The 23,229-nt window shown below is 38.5% G+C and overlaps 2 protein-coding genes across 3 annotated transcripts; one reads left to right on the top strand and one right to left on the bottom strand.

Moving 5' to 3' along the window:
* The first annotated feature begins 2,074 nt into the window (after window positions 1-2,074).
* On the top strand, window positions 2,075-10,409 carry LOC139948635 (cytoplasmic 60S subunit biogenesis factor ZNF622-like). The gene is made up of 8 exons (XM_071946836.1): window positions 2,075-2,517; window positions 3,811-4,139; window positions 4,502-4,697; window positions 5,433-5,624; window positions 6,241-6,403; window positions 6,790-6,917; window positions 7,980-8,120; window positions 8,800-10,409. Exons 2-8 carry the CDS (start codon window positions 3,819-3,821, stop codon window positions 8,925-8,927), a joined length of 1,269 nt encoding a protein of 422 aa, XP_071802937.1. The 5' UTR covers window positions 2,075-2,517; window positions 3,811-3,818; the 3' UTR covers window positions 8,928-10,409.
* An 81-nt stretch (window positions 10,410-10,490) lies between these two features.
* On the bottom strand, window positions 10,491-23,132 carry LOC139948634 (SWI/SNF-related matrix-associated actin-dependent regulator of chromatin subfamily A-like protein 1). 2 transcript variants are annotated; one of them, XM_071946835.1, is made up of 16 exons: window positions 23,072-23,132; window positions 21,191-22,078; window positions 20,910-20,960; window positions 20,379-20,562; window positions 19,651-19,801; window positions 18,868-19,029; window positions 18,018-18,083; window positions 16,997-17,137; window positions 15,930-16,061; window positions 15,442-15,522; window positions 15,220-15,290; window positions 14,428-14,527; window positions 13,177-13,359; window positions 12,744-12,844; window positions 12,374-12,461; window positions 10,491-10,951 (listed from the first exon to the last, which is right to left on the bottom strand). In XM_071946835.1, exons 2-16 carry the CDS (start codon window positions 22,038-22,040, stop codon window positions 10,496-10,498), a joined length of 2,817 nt encoding a protein of 938 aa, XP_071802936.1. In that variant the 5' UTR covers window positions 22,041-22,078; window positions 23,072-23,132; the 3' UTR covers window positions 10,491-10,495. The 2 variants fall into 2 exon arrangements, with proteins under 2 accessions (XP_071802936.1, XP_071802935.1); XM_071946834.1 differs by having other exon boundaries at window positions 23,002-23,126.
* Between the last annotated feature and the right edge of the window lie 97 nt (window positions 23,133-23,229).

Raw genomic sequence — 23,229 nt, 5'->3', positions numbered from 1 at the left:
TTCACATGATTAAAAAATAATTTATAAAAAGTGAAAAACATTAACAAAACGTCAAAAAATGACCCGCAAACAAAAAGGCAAAAATTTTTATTTTGTATTTTTTGCATTTTTTAATATGTCAAAAAAACATCACTGTGAAATACAAAACCATAACTTGAAAAGAATTTATACCCTTCGTTAAAACAAAACATTTAATTTGTAATCCAGAACTTTCAAGACTAATATAGTGGGCGTATCAAATTTTGAAAAGAAAATGTTTAAAGAAAATGTTTAAAGAAAATGTTTGTCTTATCGAAGGGTGTCACCAAATTTTGAGCTGGCTAAATTGGTCAACTATTATTGATTCTGCAATAAAAAGAAAATGTTTGTCTTATCAATTACTAAATAAATTGTTTTATTGTTCGTTAGCATATACTCTTATGTTTGAAAGAAAAACACTTCTATTTCCAGGTGACTTTAAATTGTAGAACAGTTAAAGTTAGTAAATTACCGAGCTATATCTGAAACACTCATGATTGATTATTTTTAATTGTTGTCAATAAAATTTAAAAGTTCTTGTGCTATAAAAATTCAACTGTGTCTTGTTTGCAAAATCATTTTTCAAATTTTTTGAATCTTAGTCACCACATTTATAGTTATGTCAGCCGCGAGCAAAAGGTGGTGACACCCTTCGATAAGACAAACATTTTCTTTAAACATTTTCTTTAAACATTTTCTTTTATTGCAGAATCAATAATAGTTGACCAATTTAGCCAGCTCAAAATTTGATACGTCCAGTCTATCTTCCTTCAAGATTCTGGAACAAGAAAGCAACTTTTTGTCTTAACGAAGGGTTCAAATTCTTTTCAAATTGTGTTTAAGTCCACCGTCTATGTAATTGGGCGGAATGTACATTGACAATGGCGTCAGAATAACTGTGGTTAATTAACCACTAGATAGTGAACCAAATTTACCCAGCTCCAAAATTTGATACGCCCACTATATTAGTCTTGAAAGTTCTGGATTACAAATTAAATGTTTTGTTTTAACGAAGGGTATAAATTCTTTTCAAGTTATGGTTTTGTATTTCACAGTGATGTTTTTTTGACATATTAAAAAATGCAAAAAATACAAAATAAAAATTTTTGCCTTTTTGTTTGCGGGTCATTTTTTGACGTTTTGTTAATGTTTTTCACTTTTTATAAATTATTTTTTAATCATGTGAAGCTATGAAATTGACATATTATCAATTAAAAATTCTAAATTATGCTAATATTGCAGAATTCGTTCGAGTAAAACAGATCTTCACCTTCAGATTTGAGCAAAATGCAACATTTTGTCACCTCCCTGTACTGTATGTGTTCTATTATCCGAATACGCGGCTGGCTGGCTATTTCGGAAATACGCTGCTCGAGTCTCGTACCCTGACCATCACTATAAACCCTACGCCAATCTCATTGAACCATAGGAACCATACTATACCGTCCAGAGTATAGTCTGGCCCGATCTAAAACATTACGGATACGGGGACCAAGTGGACAGGAAGCCATACTATATCCCACAATTCCGTTTTCGCACATATATAAGAACGAACATCGCACATGTATATTAAATTATCGCATATGTATACCGTCACAAAACATCGCATACAAATGATCGCATACAATATACTACAAAATTATCAAACATATATTAAAAATTATCGCATATATTTCGCAAATTATCGCACATATATTGCAAATTATTGCACATATATTACAATTTATCGCACATATATTACAATTTATCGCACATATATTACAATTTATCGCACATATATTACAATTTATCGCACATATATTACAATTTATCGCACATATATTACAATTTATCGCACATATATTACAATTTATTGCATATATATTACATTTATTGCATATATATTACATTTATTGCATATATATTACATTTATTGCATATATATTACATTTATTGCATACATCAAATGAATATCGCACATATGTGACAATTATCGCATATATATGAGAAACATCGCACATATATTGTACATTATCGAATAATGCAACGTTTGACACGCCATAGTCCCAACTTGAGCGTTACAGTTGGGACGTCTAAAATAACCGAAAATAACCAACTAGTCTTGTCTCGTGCTAATTTGTCAAAATTTTCCCAACGTGGAGGGCGCTATCACTCACGAACGCTCTGCGAAAGGCGTGGAGTAGTCGAGAGTGGTTGAGCGGTCGTGTTGTGAGATCGGTAAAATTGTGACAACTCTTCCACTAAGACTAGTTTGGTTCATGTTGGTTACAGATCTCTGGATCCAACTATAGTTGGGCCGTCTGTAACGCTCAAGTTGGCAGTTGGGACAATTCTAAATAACATTGCACAACACACATGACATGCATCACGACTGAGAATCGACACCCAGCACAGCGGAAAGTGAGATTTTGTTCAGCAATTTGACTAGTTTAGGACATTCTTAGGAAGCCCCAAAGCCGTGTATTGCATTGCCTACTTCGATACATCTTTTGAAACGAGGTAATACTGAATATAATCCTATATTTATTCGGGTTTTTACTACCCTAAACAATGCTAAACTAAATAAAATATTAATGCCAGTGAGTATGTAATGTATTATCTGTTTCACTCAGGTCTCAGTTCAGCAAATGTTCAGTCATCAGTGTTGTTTTCACTAGTAGTGGGTAGTGTTACATGACTCAGACTCCAGAGACTTTACTTTGTAATTTTTTTTTTTGGCTGAGCAAAAGCAGAGAAAGTTGTGCAAAAATTGGTTTTTCTTCTTTCAATACTCATTTTTCTCTTGCAAAACTTTATTCACCAATTCAAATTGCGCCCAAGCAAGGCCAAATTTTTACAGGTTTGTTATTTTATGTTTGGATCCAGCTAGTCGGATAGGAAAAGTTTCCGTATGGCGCCACCACTTTTTCATTCGATATGAAATAATATAGTAGTACCTAATTTACCTCAATGAGATATCCCTTTTTGTAAAAAAGAGTGAAAAAGTGGTGGCGCCATGCGGAAAGTTATCCCATACACCAAACCAAGTTAGCATGGTTAGTGATAGCCCTATGAATCGGTCCAATCCACTCCGTATCCTTGGCCCCAGCACCACTGATATCAAAACCTTTCGGAAAACCATCTGAAACTCTCCGCATCATGAAACTTACCGATCTTATTCTTCAGAAGTTGCAGATAGCACTATACTTGGAATCGTTCACATAGGTATCACAGATTTTGAGTAAAAATCAAGTAAATTTTGCGTGTGAATTTTCTCAACTAACGCTCTTTTACCGCTCATGCCGATATGCCGATTGTCCCCCGACCGTGCGCAGGTTTTTTTTCCAGGACGAACGTGTGGAATCATCTGCACACATTCGTCCTGGGAAGAAAAGATACTCAATCCGCGCTTCGTGTACAAACATATGGACACGCGTCTGGGAACTACAAAGAATGGTTCCCCAATCCGTGCTTTGTGTACAAACATACGGACACGCGTCTGGGAACTACAAAGAATAGTTCCCAGACGCGTGTCCGTATGTTTATATACACGAAGCGCGGATTGGGTATCTTTTCTTCCCAGGACGAACGTGTGCAGACGATTCCACACGTTTGTCCTGGCAAAAAAATCTGCACACGGTCGGGGGACAAAGGTTTTGATATCAGTGGTGCTGGGGCCAAGGATACAGAGTGGATTGGACCGATTTATGGGGCTAGGTTAGTGAGTGAGAATACTGGTCTTTGGTGGACAACAACCAAATGTTTCCAGTGCCTTTACTTTAGTTTAAAATTATTTTGTTTTGTTGTCGAAAGGTTGAACAATGTCTTCTCCATCGTACACGTGTATTTCATGCCGCGTGGCATTCGCTAATGCTGACCTCCAAAGGGCGCACTACAAATCTGATTGGCACCGATACAACTTGAAACGCAAGCTGGCAGAGATGGTTGCCGTCACAGCTGAGGAGTTCAAACAGCGTGTCTTGGACAAACAGGCACAGACGACAGACGCCCCTCAGGACTCTTCCACAATCTGCAAGGTTTGCAGTAAACATTTCAACACAGGGAATGCGTTTACTAATCACATGCAGTCCAAGAAACACAAGGAAACTGAGGCTCGTATTGCAAGGCAACTTCAGGCGGAGGTTTGTCAGTTCTTATTGTTCTGGTATTGGTGATAAAGTATTCTGAAATAATTGACATTGCTTTTTAATTTGGAAAAGCTTACTAATTTATAAAGAAAAGTTGTTAATTGTTTCATTTGTCAAAATGATTGTGTTTACACAAAGTCAATGAGTTTTTTAAGGGCGCCAAGAGCAAGACTAAGTGGCACTGGAGGCCTAGGCCTCGGTGGTGCTTTCGGTTGTACTACACAACCAAAACTTTCCAAGCCTGAATTATAAAAGGCCTACTATTTACTTGCTGATTTGCAATCTCAGACTGTCTGAAAATTGTTTTGGAGAACACTTACAAGCAATAGTGCATTTGTTTCTTTACCTTGTTGTAGGTTGAAAAGAGAAATGAGAAAAATCGTGAGAAAGGACTTGAAGATGAGTTAACCTCAAAAACTGGAGAAACAGTTGCAGCTGGAGATAATAAAGTAGTTGGGCCCTCTGTTGACAAGAGCAAGAAGACGGAAGAAAAGTCCATTGGTGGAAAGATACAGAGTCAACCAATGGGTGCTAGCTCAAGTCAGGACGTGGGTAAGGATTGGTGCTGTAACCATTTGAATGGATGGGGTCGATATGCAACACTCAAGTTAATCCAGGAATACTTTGGTGCTAGTAGATTTCAAAATTAGTTAACCCTTTGGTGCACATTGGCGGTCGCTAGCGACCATCAAAAACACGTCAAATATACCGCCCTCATGTTTGATTGTTTAGAGCGAGTGTTGAGCTCTTGTCTTTTTTTTTTAAATTAAATTAATCTGTGCACCAAAGGGTTAATACTTAAAAGGTACTTACGCTTTACAGTTCACAGTTTATAGGGGAAAAAACTTTACTTTCAGTATTATACAAATTTTTAGGTCTTTATTGTTGTTTATTCCATGTTTTGGCCCTTAGGGTGTACCAATCATCGAGGCATCAAACAAACAGTGTTTAAATATTTTAGCTACTACCCAATTACTCCATGGTACTCTGCAATGGCAAAGTCATTTGACAAAGACTTAAGTCCGTGGCCGCCTCGTCCTCAAATTGTAACAGGGTGCACTCCTGGAGTCGCCCCTATCACCTGGTCTCAACGCTGCTCTTCTTTAGCTCTCCTATGCTTTTATCACTCCACTTTGTGACATTTTCTATCCAGCGCAATGTAGTTTAAACCTGCTGCTGACTTAAAGACAGGTAGAGCTGCTCAAGTAGAAGACTGGAATGATTGCTTGATTTTGTTTCTTACCAGTTCTGTATGTTCCTTTAAACTTGATGATTTTCTTTCTTCAGAAATGGCCGATGAGGAAGATGGAGAATGGGAGGAGATTGAAGGAGAACCAATCTCTGTCACAGATTGTCTATTTTGTAGTCACTCATCTAGGTCTGTTGTGAACAACTGCAAACACATGACACAGTCTCACAGTTTCTTCCTTCCCAATGTAGAGTTTTTGGTCGACCTAGAAGGATTACTTGCATATCTTGGTAAGTCTTCAATGGTAGAAACAACAGGTCTTTGTATATAAAAGCACTGGACATAATTGGTAAATTTCTCAAAATAATTGCTATTAATAATAATAATAATAATAATAATAAGACTTGTAATGCGCACAAAAACATAAAAACTTGCTTTGTAACGAGCAAAGGAGAGCTGTTGATGGTGTATAAAACATTGTGAGAAACAGCTCCCTTTGGAGTAAAGTAATTTAAGAAAGAGGTAATTTTCACAGCAAGACAATTCTCGAAAGAACAAACTCTACCTGGCATGTAAACACACACACACACACATGGTGTTACCGCACACCAAATATACATGTACATGTATAGGTAATTTCTCACTGAAATATTTGAATCTGAAAAAGACTTCAGGCCAGAAAATGAGTTAAGTTATTTGTAGTATCTTAGTAGATATCACATATACACCAAACGCCTTGAGAACGATAATTAGCCATTTTCAACCGTAATCATACTTTTTATCTGGTGAGGCACATTTCAACAAAGGATGGTTCATCAGAGCACCATGCTAATGTAACCACATATAAACTGATGAGATTGTTAGAGCAGTTTGATGAATGTTTGGATTGATTTTGATTTGCTACAGGTGAGAAGGTTGGCTGTGGTTTCATGTGTCTATGGTGTAATGAAAAGGGACGCTCATTCTTCTCACTGGATGCAGTACAGAGACATATGAGAGATAAAGGTCATTGTAAGCTACAGTATGAGGGAGATATGATCTATGAATACGCAGAGTTCTTTGACTTCAGGTAAACATTGGTTTATTATATCGAAAATCTTATATCACACTATCTACCAACAAGGTACTCAAGGCGCTTAGTGTAAACATTTTTTCAGAAAGATAGGTTATTGAAGTTATGAATACTGAAACCCAATTGTGTTGCACCGTATAGGGGTTTAAAAAGGCTAGGGTGCAATCAGCAGCCACTGCCAGGATCACAGGATGAACCCCTTTCTCTTAGCGTTAAAGTACCGCGACTTTTCTGTAGAATGACAAAAAAATTAAACCCAATGGGGACGCACGGTAGACTGACATCCCTGTCAACTTACCGAAGCCAGTCATTTACTTCCCACGTGGTGGAAAAAGTCCAATGGGAACACCGCTTTACACATCAAATTTCCAAATTGTTGACAGAAAGAGCTACCCTGACAGTGCAGATCGTGTTACATCAGGTGATACAGAAGAAGCTGATAGTGACGATGAAGTAGATGAAAGTGCATTGCAACTCCAACAAGATGGATTTGAATTGGTCCTACCATCAGGTAAACAAACTAAACTATATTTAAAGTGCATTGCAACTCCAACAAGATGGATTTGAATTGGTTCTACCTTCAGGTACACAAACTAAACTATATTTAAAGTGCATTGCAACTCCAACAAGATGGATTTGAATTGGTCCTACCATCAGGTACACAAACTAAACTATACTTAAAGTGTGTTGCAACTCCAACAAGATGGATTTGAATTGGTCCTACCATCAGGTACACAAACTAAACTATACTTAAAGTGCGTTGCAACTCCAACAAGATGGATTTGAATTGGTTCTACCTTCAGGTACTCAATCTAAACTATATTTAAAGTGCATTGCAACTCCAACAAGATGGATTTGAATTGGTTCTACCTTCAGGTACACAAACTAAACTATACTTGAAGTGCATTGCAACTCAAACAAGATGGATTTGAATTGGTTCTACCTTCAGGTACACAAACTAAACTATACTTAAAGTGCATTGCAACTCCAACAAGATGGATTTGAATTGGTTCTACTTTCAGGTACACAAACTAAACTATACTTTAAAGTGCATTGCAACTCAAACGAGATGGATTTGAATTGGTTCTACCTTCAGGTACACAAACTAAACTATATTTAAAGTGCATTGCAACTCCAACAAGATGGATTTGAATTGGTCCTACCATCAGGTACACAAACTAAACTATATTTAAAGTGCATTGCAACTCCAACAAGATGGATTTGAATTGGTCCTACCATCAGGTACACAAATCAAACTATAGTTAAAGTGCGTTGCAACTCCAACAAGATGGATTTGAATTGGTCCTACCATCAGGTACACAGAGTATACTGTACTTTAGAACTTAGCTGTAAAACACAATATAACACAAGGTTGTCAGGGATGTGCTTGCTCCGTTTTTAATCAGAAATCCATGCTGTTTGGGGAATTTACCATGCAACTGTATTGTATGAAGATCTGCATTGCTGATTTCATGTTCACTTTTGAATGGTGTTCCTGTTGTGATATTGGTGACCAATTTGTTTGAATGATATGATAAGTTGACACAATTACTACTTATTTTTTGATCACCAGGTTCTCGTATTGGACACAGAGAACTCCAGCGCTACTTCAGACAGAATATTCCAGCCACTCGCCAGATAGTCAAGAGAAACAGTGAAGTGATTGGCAGAATAATGACGCAGTATAAAGCACTGGGATGGAGTGGAAATAAAGGTAAATAGTGGGTTCACCCTAAAGAACATCCAGGGGGGCTTGAATAATAATAAAGTAATGCGCACATATTCAAGGCGCAGTACAAACCAAAAAATAATATCATAGTCTTATATAGCCTACGTATCTGCCAACAATTTACTCAAGGTGCTTAATAGCATATACATTTATACAGAAAGATAGGTTATTGAAGTTATGAAATCTGAGACCCAATTATGTAGCACCTTGTAAGGGTTCTAAAGGTGCCATGGCACACGTAGCAGCCACAGCAGGGAACACCGGGGCGAACCCCTTCTCTTTTTGCATCGAGTTCTTTTACATGCGTTACACAACAAATTTATTCATTATGCGCAAGGTTCATAAAAAATATGTTAAGATGGATATTACAATAGTAAAAAATACATGTTTTTTTGGAAAGCTTTGTTTTATTTTGGTTCATTGAACTATGAACTATGAACTATTTGGAATGACCAGTGACATTTTTATATGTTCCTGCCAATTTGGACTTCCTTCTAGTCAATGTATTTGTGTCAATCTAAAGTAAGCTCTTGAACAGAACACTAGTTCTTGCACGAGAGTACCATTTGGGGTTGATGGAATTACTATCAGTTCAAAGCACAAACAAATGAATTATTGTTTTTTCCTGACATTGGTTAATCTCCTTGATTGTATTTCCTGACAGGAGAGGCAGCAAGCAGAAGGATTCGAGATATGCGCTTTGTCCAGAAATACCGATCAAGAAAAGATCTTCATCTTGCTGTCAAAGCCAACAAGTTCCAGCCTCACCTTCGACCCCAAGTCATCTTCTAGACACATGGTGCGCTTTTCTCTTATGTCTCTCTTCTATTTTTTCCCATTTGATTTGATAATATTTTACACACATGGTTCTTTAATCCCCTGATGTACAAAAGCAAAACATTGTTAGAAAGATATGATCATCCAAATGCTTCACCTTTGCAGGACTCTGTACAGTATGAAATATTCATAACAAATATTTCTTTATGAATCCAATACACTTAATAATAATTAAACTAGTTCTTATATAGCGCATTTTACAATAACTGCATCAATGCACTTGACATTAGTGCACTGACCATTGGGCCAATAACATTCCTTTAATCTTTCTTAGCTCCCTGAGAGAGTTTAAGGCTGTGTTTGTGTGGTGGTTACGGCTGCGGCTATGACCGTTGCCAGGGGTGTTGCTAAGGGCATCCTATACTTCAATGCATGACTATATGGCGATACAGCCATAGCCGTAGCCGTAGCAGCCTAATACAGCCAGAGCTGCAGTGGGCCTCAGAAGGCTTTTTCATACACAAAATCAACCTCTACCCTCGCTATAGCCATTTATACCCCTTGGTGAGGAGAAGAAATTAGTAAAATTATAATAAAGCATCTTGCTCAGGGACATAAGTGTCATGACCAGGATTTGAACCCGCACTCCAATGAATTAACCAGACAGAACTTGAGTTGTATGCTCTACACAATTACTTTCTAAAAACAATTTCTTTTGAGCCAATGAAGTTACAATGTTTGATTCTCTATATGTTCCAACTTTTCGCCATCTTCAGCAAATGTTAACAAGAAATATCTTTTGATATTAACGACAGTAATGATTTAAAGTTTATTTTTAAACAGAAACTCATGAAAAAATAACAGAAAATCATGAACAAAACAGGTTTAATAATAAACAGTACACAAAAACCCAAACTTCATGACTGCTTTGCAGCTCTGGTTTAATGAAATAATATAATAACGGTTCTTTCAACTGATTACAAATTAATGTAAGTAATATTTTGAATCTTTTTGCTGACTATCAAATCAGGCAAGTTAATCAATAATACTACATCAATAGTATCTGAATTGGCAGTAACAGAATGCTAGTACAGACTTACCTAAGTAATGGGAAAAAACTTTTAAAGTCTTCTGCCACCTAGAGTTCTAAAGTCTCCCATTGATACAAATCTTGCAAAACTTCAAACCATCAAGGTTCGATACTGGATTTTAAAGACAATATGGCGTATGTGATCCGTCATAAACATGATGACCATAGGATGGAACATTTTACATCTCAAATATTGTTTTTCATTTCATTTCATTTGTTTTGATTTACTAGTTAACATCACAAGTAAATTGTCCTAAATAAACCCTTGACCGCCGTCAGAGTAAATCAAAATGAACAATTGTAGATTTTATGCATGGTCCTGTTATCTGTGTAAAACCTCAATGAAGTTGTACAATAAAACAATCTGATTGATAGAAATGCATGTAAAGACAGTGCTCAAGTTGTTATTAAGCCTGTATGCCTTCAGGTAGTTCTGTCAGCATGTTTATTTTACTCCTTTTCTTAAGCTAAACTTTTGTTTGCAGACAAGTTTCTATCGAGAGTGAATATTCTTCTGTCGTTTGGCTGGGGGCCCCTTCTCTGCAGCTCCCTCATCAATGTTAGGTTCAGTTAAGGGTTTCTTGGAGGCCCAAGGGGTGCTAAATAAGGTCTTGGACTTCATTAAAGGTACCACAGATGGAATGGAAGATGTTTTGATGTTGACTTCCTGCTTGGATGTTAGTTTCTCCGTAGCACTCATCTCCTCTTGATTCTTTTTCTTTGTGGAGTTTGCCGAGTTTCGATTATCAGATCCACCTTTAAGATCAGAGACTCTGGAGTCAATGGTTTCAGTCAACTCTTCGGTTGCAGATATTGTTGCAGAATAAACCTTGTTCTCAGACTCTTGGGATTCCATGGCAACGAGACAAGCCAGGTCTTCTTGTTCAGACACGTTATCTTCCAGGAAGGACGTCTCGAAGAAGGACAGGAGGGTCTTCTGCCTCGGATCCTAAATAAGAAAGTTTGGAATAAATCAAGAAGTATCGAGATGAGAAAGAACACAGGTGTTGCTCAACAATGCAGGGATGTGATAGGCTGTTGAATTTTTTTAACATTCCTATGGTGGCCCTGAAGGGACATCGCATATCGCAAACGTGTGCGCACACGTATGCAATGTCGTGAAACAATTCGCATATATGTGCGCACACGTATGCAATGTCGTGAAACAATTCGCGAATATGTGCGCACACGTATGCAATGTCGTGAAACAATTCGCGAATATGTGCGCACACGTATGCAATATCGTGAAACAATTCGCATATATGTGCGCACACGTATGCAATGTCGTGAAACAATTCGCGAATATGTGCGCACACGTATGCAATGTCGTGAAACAATTCGCAAATATGTGCGCACACGTATGCAATATCGTGAAACAATTCGCGAATATGTGCGCATACGTATGCAATGTCGTGAAACAATTCACGAATATGTGCGCAGACGTATGCAATGTTGTGAAACAAATCGCGAATATGTGGGCACACGTATGCAATATCCTGAAACAATTCGCGAATATGTGCGCACACATATGCAATGTCGTGAAACAATTCGCGAATATGTGCGCATACGTATGCGAAATTATTTGCAATGTCGTGAATTATATTGCATACCTTGTCGCATACCTTTCAATTAAATTCCTAATGAACTGGGGAGTTGTAGCAGCTAGTTAGGAAATCCTGTCGCTTCGTGAAACTACTTTGGTAATGAAATTCGCGGCTGGAGTGGCGGCTCCAATTAGCGGCTGGACTTTTCGGCCGTAAATTGAGAATTCGCGGCTGGTATTTGCGGCTGGGAATTTGCGGCTGAGAATTCGCGGCTAGCTTCAGCTTGGTGTAGAGATGGCCACACTAAAATGTACCTGCATGGTACCCAAGCTCCTGCCTTGATGAAGTATATTTGGTATACAAAATGGGACCAGTGCCAATTTGCGTACTCCCTAGATCACTAACAAATTGACCGCAACTATGACATCATCCCAAAGGTATGCGACAAGGTATGCAATAAAATTAACGACATTGCAAACAAATTCGCATACGTCTGCGCACATATTCGCGAATTGTTTCACGACATTGCATTAATGTGCGCACATATATTCGCGAATTGTTTCACGACATTGCATACGTGTGCGCACATATTCGCAAATTGTTTCACGACATTGCATACGTGTGCGCACATATTCGCGAATTGGTTCACGACATTGCATACGATATGCGATGTCCCTTCAGGGCCACCATACATTCCTTTGCAAAAAAAAAAGAAAGAAAAGAAAAGAAGGGGGCGGGAATGCTAACCATGTTTTTATTTTGATTTGGCCTTAGTACTATTATGATTGACAGTGGTAGTCGGACACAGTTACTGCATCATTACAAACCTTAAATGCAGTGGTATCAGCTTCTGAGAAGTCATCCTTAGACAGTCCAGCTTGACCCAACACTGAAAGCTTCTTTTGAACAAGCGGCCTGTCAAAAACATGAAGTAAATAATACTAATAGATGTTAGTTATGCCTCTGGAAGAATTCATTTTGTTTTAACCCTTACACTGATGTCTATTAAGCACCATACTTAGCATTTTCCTGAGTTATAATAGCAAATCCACAGGCAGAGACGGGCAGAATCTTGGGTGGGATTCGAACCCACAACCTTTGCTCTGTTAATGTGAGGTTAGAGACTTATAAGTTTCTTTCCCGATTCATAAGGATTATCCTTGGTGGATTTTTAAGGAATGAAATCCAACTCCTTACCATATGTAGTCATCAGCGGTTCCCTTTGCAATAAGGTATTTAATATTGACAGAATCCTGCTGGCCAATACGATGTACTCGGTCCTCTGCCTGCACAAGTATCTAGTGTAGGGTTTCAAAACATGATAGATATTTTAACATCCATCTTTACACAAAACCTGATAACAATACTACTGTATTTTTCACTTTTTTTTCTCGTGACCATTGATCCCAAACTTCTACAGGTTTGTCAGCTTATGTATATGGTGGATTACATAAAGTTCTTTTACTGCCAGCAACTGTTTTGTTAGCAAAACCAATTCTGTAACGTTCCTTTAATCACATTTTTTCAGATTTCTTGTAGGGCCAAAAAAAAACCAGAAACAGACTTTAGTAGGAAGAATATAATGCCTGCAGATCTTCATAATTGTAGCTGTTGATTGAACCAAACTTACCCCGGGATTCCAGAAGAGTTCAGCAAACACCACTGTGCTAGCTGAGGTCAATGTGAGACCAGCATTGGCTGCTGTGATAGACAGGATGGCAGCTCGACAAGAATCCTCTTGCTGGAACTTGTCGCAGTTCGCCTTACGCTGTAACGCTGAGGTACTACCATCGATACGGATGAAATCATACTTCTGTGAAACACAAGAACTTGGATTTGTATTTTCAATGCTACATGTCTCAATCAGAGACAGGATTAAATGAGCAGAAATTTGAAAGAAAACTAGAGTAAGAGACATCATAAGGACAATAAAACAACCCAAATGGAGACGGGCTGGACCATTAAGCTATATATATTGACTAGAGTGCTAACACTCCATTATACATGCACTAAGGTTTTGAAGCCATGTGGGTGCATCCATGTTAATGTACAAACCAACACAAAAGCTTGAAATTTTGTACGGCAATTCTACAGCTATTTGCATGATAGTGCGTTTGTTCTTTTCTATGTGTCATCGAACCAAAAAATGCAGCAAATGTGAACGCACAATCTGCTGATGAGAGACAAAACTGCGAGCGTCATGTGCGTCATGTTTGAAAGGCGTGTATACTTTTTTTAATACGTCAATCAAGTCGACCTTACGGTTTTCGTAGCGCGGACGTGCGCGAATGGGCAGTCGTGTACGAAAGCGCACATGCCGAATTAAAAAAAAAATCGCGGCAATGTGTGTTCTCTTAAAATTAAAATTGTTCCGTAGCACGCAACACATCAAACATGTCTGCGCTCAGGGTGGCTTCAAAACGAGGAGCAAGTTAGCCCTCTAGTCAATATATATCGCTCTATGGGCTGGACACACTGCCCGAAGAAATGACAATAGATGGCAACGAGAATAAAGGAATGGCAACCAAGGACAGGGAAAAAGAAAAGAGGTGACAGAGAAGAAGATGGAGAGATGACATAAGATCTTATGAAGGAACAGTATGGACAAGAACCTCAAGGAATAGAGATGAATGGAATGGCAACCAAGGACAGGGAAAAGGAAAAGAGGTAGACAGAGAAGAAGATGGAGAGATGACATCAGGGTATGCAGGAACAACATGAACCAGAACTGCAAGAAATACAAATGAATGGCGTAACATGAGGAGGGCTACATCCTACACTGGATGAACACAGCCTTAATGATATATTCTCAATATTCTCTCATTAAACCACAGGAGACTGCATTGAGACATCACATAATTTGCAAGGATTTCTGACGTACCTTGTTGGTTAGAGCCGTTGACAGAGCATCCAAGACAGTCTGATGATGTGCAAAGACAAGAAACTTGTGACCGCCCTCCAAAAGATCAAGAACGTAGTCCCTTTAAGAGAAGAAAAAATGCAAGAAAATATTCACTTTCAAACTGCTTTCTTGTACACTAATAATAAAATTAATAATACATGTAGTGGCTTCTTAGATAGCGCTTCAAATCCGTCACTCAGTGACACTCAGAAATTATTACCCATGGTCACCGGGCCATTTCTTTCATTCCTTAAGCCATCTCAGCAAAAGATATCAGTTTTTATGATTTGAGGTGGTCATGTTTTCCTATTATGAGTTATTCTCCACACCTGGACATTTCTGCTTTGGATTTTCGGCAATATCTTAAAAAGCCACCACCTTTCTTTTCAGAACCATCCCAACTCATTTAGAGATTATTACATGGTGTTACCGCAAACTCTTCTATATCTTATCTCCACCATGCAAAGTTTCAAATCCTACTTACCTTTTTAATTTAAATTTGTACATGTTAAAGTTATTGTATACATCTACATTTATATGTGATTTAAATCATCAATGGTTCCAAAAAACAAAGGTGTACATGTGCATCACCTTTAATTATGGTGGAATTATGTCACACCAATATCATAACAAAATTGTATTCTAATGTGAATTGTCAGTTTTCAATTGGACATCCTGGGTTTACAAATGAAAGCAAACATGTAGTTACGTTGTTTGATGGAAGTATCATTTGTTTGAGACACAATGTACATGTACATGACGAGTGCATACCTTATGGCCGGTACCTTCACAAGTGCTGTCTCGGCAAAATATTTCATAAGAAGTCCTCTGTCGTCAGATTTCTAAACCCAAGAAAGAATAAATTAGTTTAACCACCAAAATGCGATAAGACCTTTCATATATGTTAAATTTGCATCAGGGATTAAGAATACTATTTTGTTAACCAACGTCCTCCGAAACTAACTGGTTAACCAAATTAACAATTTTACTCACCGATTTATTTTTGCCCATTTCATCGGCTGCATTCTTCAGTGCTTTACTGTTAGTCTTGACCACTGAGGGATCCATGAGTACCTGCCAAATATCAAAGGATTCTATCTTATGTCACGTTTTTATGCAAAACTGAAATGTGCTTATAAGCTTGACTGAGGTTTTTGGTTAAAATATTGCTCCAGTCAATTTCTCTTTGTTCTACCCTCACATTGTTTAAAATCCACCCAGTCAGTTTCCCTTGTAGTTATTTATTTGTTATGTTTCCCTTATTACTTCACAAAAAGAGATAAGAGGAGACAGAATTTTTAAGCAATTGGAACTGGATTGGTTCGTCTGGAACAGAAAAGTAATTTACAAGAGTCCAATGGACAACAGTCTCAACATTGTTTGATCATGATCAAAAGAACATGTCCTAATACAAAGCTTGTACTTTCGGTAAGCAACAATTACCTAACAGTAAGCGTAAGGATTGTCCCTAGTGGTCTCACCATTTGTCTAGTCTTGGATGGAAGCTCCGTCATTACATCCTGCTTCAACCTTCGGATCATGATGCACTCTTCTAAAAGAAGTTGTAGTTCAGTCATATTGGAAGAGCCCGAGTAATCCCAACCCCATTGATTCTAAACAGCCAAAACAAACCAAATATTTTTATAGATAAATTATCGTCGGGTGTTGCGGCTGAGTGGATAAGAGCACCGAACTCGAGCTCTGGTGATTCTGCTCAGCACAGTGTGGGTTCGAGTCCCGGTTGTGACACTTGTGTCCCTGAGCAAGACACTTCACTATAATTGCTTCTCTCCACCCAGGGGTAAATGGGTACCTGTGTGGGCAGAGATGGTTCTTGTGATTGATTTAGTTTTAGTAGGGCATATTTGTTGCACAGGCTGTATACTCCACAGGGAGCTGAGATGGCTTAAGGAATGGATGAATGGCCCTGTGACCAGGGGTAAGAAAGCACTTTGATCATGAAGCATTGTATTAAAGGAACACGTTGCCTTGGATCGGACGAGTTGGTCAAAACAAAAGCATTTGTAACCGTTTTTTATAAAATGCATATGGTTGGAAAGATGTTTTAAAAGTAGAATACAATGATCCACACAAGTTTGCCTCGAAATTGCGTGGTTTTCCTTCTACTGTGCGAACTAACATGGTCGGCCATTTATGGGAGTCAAAATTTTGACCCCCATAAATGGCCGACGTGTTAGTCGACGAGGTAAAAGGAAAACCACGCAATTTCGAGGCATGTTTGTGTGGATCATTGTATTCTACTTTTACAACATCTTTCTACCCATATGCATTTTATAAAAAACGGTTACAAACGCTTTTCAAAGACCAACTCGACCGATCCAAGGCAACGTGTTCCTTTAAAGCGATTGATATTATTATTACTATCAAGCAGGGAAGTCATTACTATTTCAATACTTAATTCTTTTGACACAAATAAGCATTTTGGGGACTTGATTAACTCCGAAAAAGGATATTGTCAATTAAGGACTATGAGGTTGTCCCACAAGGGTGTGGTTATATGTCAGCCTTGTATGGTTTCTACCCTTACCCGAGTTGCATTGCAGTATCTCAGACCAAACTCATGAAATGATGGAAAGAGTCTGGGTGTTACACCAAGGATCTGAGTGTAGAGTTCTGAAGGCCTTGATAAAGCAGGTGTACCTGATAGTAAGATGACACGGGGTGCTGTCTAAAGTACAGGAGATATCAATGTGAAATACAATAATAATATGAGTCTGGGTGCTACACCTAGGATCTGAGTGTAGACTTCTGAAGGCCTTGATAAAAAGGCAGGTGTACCTGATAGTAAGATGACAAAGATGACACAGGGTGCTGTCTATAGTACAGGAGATATCAATGTCGCATACAATATTAATAAGGGAATAAAAGGGTAGCGATGAGTTCTTCAACGCACGTTAAAAGCAGCAGGGTCGGCCGTCGTGTGATAAAGGCTCGAGCCAAAGGCTAGGGGCTTTATTGCACGGCAACGACCCTGCAAGGTTTTAAACCCATGTTGAAGAACGATTCACTACTCTTTTATTTTCATTCATAAATGCCCTTTTGTTAAAAAACGTAAACAAATACAGTTTTAGACACTTTAACAATTGAAAATTCGAGGTTTGAAATATTTTTCAAAACTTTGTGAAGAATCTGTTCGAGGCGCGTGGGTTGTGTGTACGTGCGTGCGCTTAGATTATGCTCTGATAGTTATGATTTGCGCGTTCTGCGTGATAATCTTGCGCGCACGACACGCGGAAGCCAGCTCAGTGTGCATAAACAGAGCTCCAGTGTGCATTAACAACAGATTTATGCACACCCTTGTGACGCGCTCTCCACCAATAGGAGTAGAGAAACTACTGGGGTATTTATGAATAATAATTAAATAGAAGTTAAATTTACGGATAAAGAATAACATTTGCATTTTACCCTTACACTGAAATGTTTGGAAGACACGATATTTGCAAGTTTTTAGTGTGTATACAAAAAGTTGTTGGTTTGAATCCCGCTCTAGTTAATTTCTTTTTGTATCAGTAATTTCCTTAATGGATAGAAACGTGCAAGATAATTACCTTCATCAGGGGTATAGCTGCTTTCGTTCTCGCTGTTTTTATATTCTTCAGGAAATGGCTCTCATCCTGAATTGTAAATCGCAAGAAGAAACAAAGATTACCATGAACATGTCACAAAAGAAATACATCTGATCTAGCTAATCTAAGTTTCATTGACGTTGCATTGACGGTATAATTATTACTTGACTAATAAAGATTTCAGTATTGTATAAACTATGTGCAGCGCGGAGCCTAAAGGCTAAGTCATACTGCAGCGATAACGATAACGATCATGATGCAAAGAGAACGCATTCTATTGGTTGAATTGCTCCACGCAGAATATGCCCATGCTCATTCAACCAATGGAGGGCATGCATTTTGATCATTCTCGGTTTCGTTACCAGGGCCTGTGTGACCGGGCCTTAAAGATGCTATGTCAGATTTTTGGCCGATTTGACCTAAAATTTTGATTTAAAATTCAATTGGTATTTTGATGGGGGTCGAGAAAGTTACAAGCTTTCATTTAAGCCATTGCTCGAAAAAGTCCGCCAATTATTAGTAGCAGTGAAATAAAGTGCTCAAATTTAGTTTTTGTCGGGATCCCGACAATATATCACATGACCAATTATTATGTGTTTTATAAGAATCGTTTTAAATTTTTGTCATGGTTCCTGACCATTAAAAGTAAAAGTTATTTTTTTTTTCCGTTAGAGTGGGTGATACTCTTTGAAATACCATTCACTCAAAAAAATATATTGTTTAATGTTTGGGGCCAAAAATCTGACATAGCATCTTTAAGCTTGAGCCGTAGCCCAAGCCGAGGTTTGAGAAAGGTCTTAGGACTAGCTACATTATCAGCCAAATAACTTACCATAATGATAACCTTGAATCTGTATTGTTTGAGTTCTTGTGCTTTACGATGCATCAAATCATAGCTGAGAATATTCACCTTGCCTGATGTTGCATTATGTTTACTGTTTACTACAACATTGATATCATCAGGGCTTAATGAAGGAATCCAGGTTTGGAAAGCCTACAGTTTAAAAGATGAAAACAAAAATTTGACTAAATTGAGGCCGTGTCCGAATTGGCGACTTTGGCTACAGCTACGGCTAGATCAGCGCATCTGTCAGTGTTGAAGAATACATGTAGCAGACGCACGCACGCTAGCTGTAGCTGTAGCCGAAGTCGCCAATTCGGACAAGGCCTAACTCTCAATCTTAGAGACAGTCACAGACTCTTAAGCAATAATGTTTGTGCACTTAAATGTTCATCAATCATATTATTGCTACTTCTGAAATAAAAACTTCTGGGGAAATTGAAATTATCATTCTAATTTTCAGGCAAATACTGCAGATTGGCTAAGGGCTTTCGAGAAAACACTATACATGTACAGACAGATTTGCTATGGAGTATTCAGCGAAACTTTGAAAAAAAATTTTGGAGTTTTTTTGCATCATAATTTATTACAATTTCTTTCTCCACTGGGAGTACAGTGAGATAACAGAAGAAGGTAATGATGGGTAAAGTTGCACACGTTAAGGATAGAAGAGGGTAGTGAGGTGTAACGTTGGTCCACATTAAGGTTTAGAAAAGGGTAGCAAGGAATAAATTTGGTGGACAGTGAGGGGGTAATGATGGGTTTAAGTTGTACCTCGGCCCATGAATATCTAACAGAGGACGGAGAGACGACCAGGACCGGCCACTCTGCACGATAGTAGCATGCTACACAGATTGCTTGTAGTGTCTTGCCTAATCCCATCTCATCTGCAATAAGAACCCGTCCCTCTCTGCTGATCGCAAAGCTTGAATAAAAGAAAAAATTGATATGTAGCAAAACAACACAAGAATGTCAGAACACGGCATAGAGCAAGTTCGAGTGCAAACATTTAGTTGACCCCTGATTGACCACTGACTAGCTTCCCAGTACATCTCAGAACTACTTAAAGTTTACACTCCGTCAAGGAATCTTTGATCAAGTTCCATGCTACTCCTCAATAAACCCAAGTCTCGACACTCCTGGGGTGACAGATCTTTTTCTCTAGCTGCGCCACGCATCTGGAACACTCTACCACTTAATCTTAGATCTTGTCTTTGTACCACAAAATGCAAATATCTTCTCAAGGTTTTCAGTGACTAATATAGTAGAGTCTGTTTTTCTTCTGTTTGTTTTTGGTTTGACTGCACCTTGAACACCCAGCAGGGTGGATACCTGTGCTTTACAAACCTGTATTATTATTATTAACAATTCTTATTCAAGATGCTTAAAGGCAAGGTGCCCCAATCCCGTTAGAACAAATTCAATATGCAGGAAAAAAAAACACTGAGGGGAAAAAAACATGCTGTTTGATAAATCAAGGATAAATAACATAAAATGCTTACTTTACACCCTCGCGCTGAAAACCCATGAGTGCATTGACTAGTGTACTATCCACACACTTAAGATTGGCCTCAGGTATTACACGGTTGCCTTCCTTGCCATGTCGCTGCCTACGGAATGCAGTGCATATGGTCTTAGGTAGAGGCTCTATCTCAACGGATGGTTGAAGGGGCTTCACTGCTTCAACTGCATAAAAAGATAACAAGTTTTGTTCATTTCACTTCATTTCAATTCATTTATTCTGGTTGTGAAGAATAATAACACTAAGTTCTTATATCCTCTGCTCAATTTAATATGGAGAGTCACAGTATCTGTTGAGTTATTCACCCTACAAATAAAAACACCCCTAGGTAAGACACTGAAAAAAACGATTATGTAGAAACTACACATGTTGGCTGAAACAAATGATATACTTGTTTTGTTTCCAGTTTGTTTCCAGACTTTATGTACAGTCCACACGGAGCACAAAAACCATGATTTTTTTATTCCGCAAAATTCAGCATTCACTGATGATCAATTTGTTGCATACTTACTCAGAGTATCATACTCGGACAATGCAAAAGACCATTTCTTCTCAACAGCATCTGAAATAAAATTCAATCACATCAAACAATTACTAAGAAAATATAAAGCTAAAAAAGGTTTTGGACCTTGTGTAGAATTTATTTCTAAAATGCTGTGCATCTGCTGAAACGGAGTTATGTTATAATAATACTTACAATCTGCAGGGTAGTACTTCATCACGATGGACACATCAAAGATATTGTTTATGTTTTAATTAAAGGCACTGACCACTATTGGTAACAAAACTTACCATAACTTTTACTTGGCAATTCTTTGAAAACTTCAATCAGCTTAGCATGATAGCCAACATTCACTACAAATCTTTCCCTGGATATCAGCACGCAGACTCCAACTGTATTACCACCGCTGCTACCCTGCAAGTTCATCCCACGTTCATTTCCAAAAGTGGACTTATTTCCTTTTATGTTCTGATAGACGTCTGGACGCTTACTGAAAGCTTTCGGTGGGTCGTTGAAAGCCTGAAATCCAGACTTGTGAGAACTGGAGTGTGCATTCCCTTTCAAGAGCTGACCAGATAGGCTAGCCTGGCCACCAGATGCAGACTTAGGTTTCGTGGAATAAAAACTTGAAATTGTCTTTTGTCTGTTGAGAGAATTACTTGAGTTTGATGATGACTCTCCATGCCCACCTATAACATGGCCCTGTGTTGTTGAGCTTGAATTTGAAACGGTTGATTTGCAATGAGTGCCATGTGCAGTATCAAGAATAGATTTCTCTTTGGCCGCCCCACCAGTCTGGTGTACACCTACAACTTTTGAACTACTGGCAATGGCACTGGTCTGCAATGTGCTGGGCTTTGTGATGATTGATGTCCATTTCTTAGCCGAGTCAATAGATGTTGAACTAGACCCACTAGGCCTATCCACATTACTTTTTTTCCCCGTAGTTACGTGTTGTTGGGTGTTGCCATATTTGGACGACGTGCCTACTTCCTGCCGAACATTAGAAGATGAGTTTCCAACCTGTTTGACACCTTGATTATTGCCTTGGTTACGCTGAGCTCGAAGGAGAATTGCCCTCTTTTTATTTTCCTCCATTCGTCTTTTCTGTTCCTCTGTTAGACCTCCTGTCGTTGCCATGGTGTTGGAAGACACTGTGCTTTAATTTAATCCAATATCTGTAGGGTTGAGACAATGATTATCAATGACACCACGTGAATGACACTCTTCTTAATCTTAGTCTTTAAAATAGCAAAGCAAAGCACTAACCCCAAATTGATAATGATAGTATTACTATTAATGTACAGACATGACTGACACAAAACAGTGACAGACGTGACAAGTATACAGTCATAGTTGCGATTTAACATAACCCTTCTCCTGATGGCGTATGCTGTCGGGAGGAGGGTTACATTTGCAACTAGTACAGTTCACTAGTCAGCAGTCAGTCCATAGAAGTCAGACATGTCAGATGACTAGACGTATTCTCAAACAATCCCACATTTTTGTTAAGTGGACATTAAACCATAGTTTTAAATAGCCCAGGTTGGGTCTTGGGACTCCTCGTTGGCACTGTCGTCCAGTACCCAGCTGGCAGGGCCAAAGCAAGTTTCACAGAACATTTTTTTAGTTAAAAAAAATTAGGATTTAGGCCTAGTACTAGTAGTCAGTAGTACTACACTAGTACTAGTAGAGGCCTACCTTAAAACTCGACTATTCCTAGGAATAGACAAGGACCTTTTTGGCCATGTTGGCCTTCCCACCCATGGCCTTTCCTTTCTACGCGATTATCATCCCGAGCGTTGGCGATGTCCCCCATCCCGATTATTTTGTACAGGCTCGCTACGTCGATGTGCCGATATCACGTCAACCACACTTAACTGCCTTACCCATTGCATGGAGAAATATTATTCCTCCATGCCCATTGTTACTGTAACTAATGATTGATTGATGAATGATAACCCGATAAGTCAAGTCATCCATAATTCCATTCCATGATTGAATCATGATGATCACCAACGACCAACGAGTCGACAACGTCGTATTTTGTCCCCAAAACGTAGGTAACGTGGCTTAAAAACAAAATTAACAACTATGTTACCTGTCACTGTTAGTGATCACACTGTGATGCTATGCAGCAATTGAATAATGGTCTTACACCATTTGCTTACCAAATGTTTTTTATTCCAGGAACGTTGAGTAAATGACAGCGAAAAGGATTCATGGGCGCCGCCATCTTTAATCTGGATGAACTCTGGGTAAAATGGCCCTACAGATCTGAACCAATCACAATGGACGTTTTAACTTCAAACCAATGAAATTGTCTCTT

The sequence above is a fragment of the Asterias amurensis genome, chromosome 16 (assembly GCF_032118995.1).
Source record: "Asterias amurensis chromosome 16, ASM3211899v1".
In the NCBI taxonomy this organism is placed as follows: domain Eukaryota; kingdom Metazoa; phylum Echinodermata; class Asteroidea; order Forcipulatida; family Asteriidae; genus Asterias; species Asterias amurensis.
This window is presented reverse-complemented; position numbering and strand designations above follow the sequence as displayed.

Bases quoted from the DNA above. Each gene is read 5' to 3' on its own strand.
- LOC139948634 (XM_071946835.1), bottom strand. From the start codon at position 22,040: ATGGCAACGACAGGAGGTCTAACAGAGGAACAGAAAAGACGAATGGAG. The intron at 18,084-18,867 runs GTAAGTTATTTG...TTTACAATTCAG, and splicing joins GATTCAAGGTTATCATTATG to GATGAGAGCCATTTCCTGAA. The intron at 17,138-18,017 runs GTAATTATCTTG...CCTGTACTTTAG, and splicing joins CAGCTATACCCCTGATGAAG to ACAGCACCCCGTGTCATCTT.
- LOC139948635 (XM_071946836.1), top strand. From the start codon at position 3,819: ATGTCTTCTCCATCGTACACGTGTATTTCATGCCGCGTGGCATTCGCT. The intron at 4,140-4,501 runs GTTTGTCAGTTC...ACCTTGTTGTAG, and splicing joins CAAGGCAACTTCAGGCGGAG to GTTGAAAAGAGAAATGAGAA. The intron at 6,404-6,789 runs GTAAACATTGGT...AATTGTTGACAG, and splicing joins GCAGAGTTCTTTGACTTCAG to AAAGAGCTACCCTGACAGTG.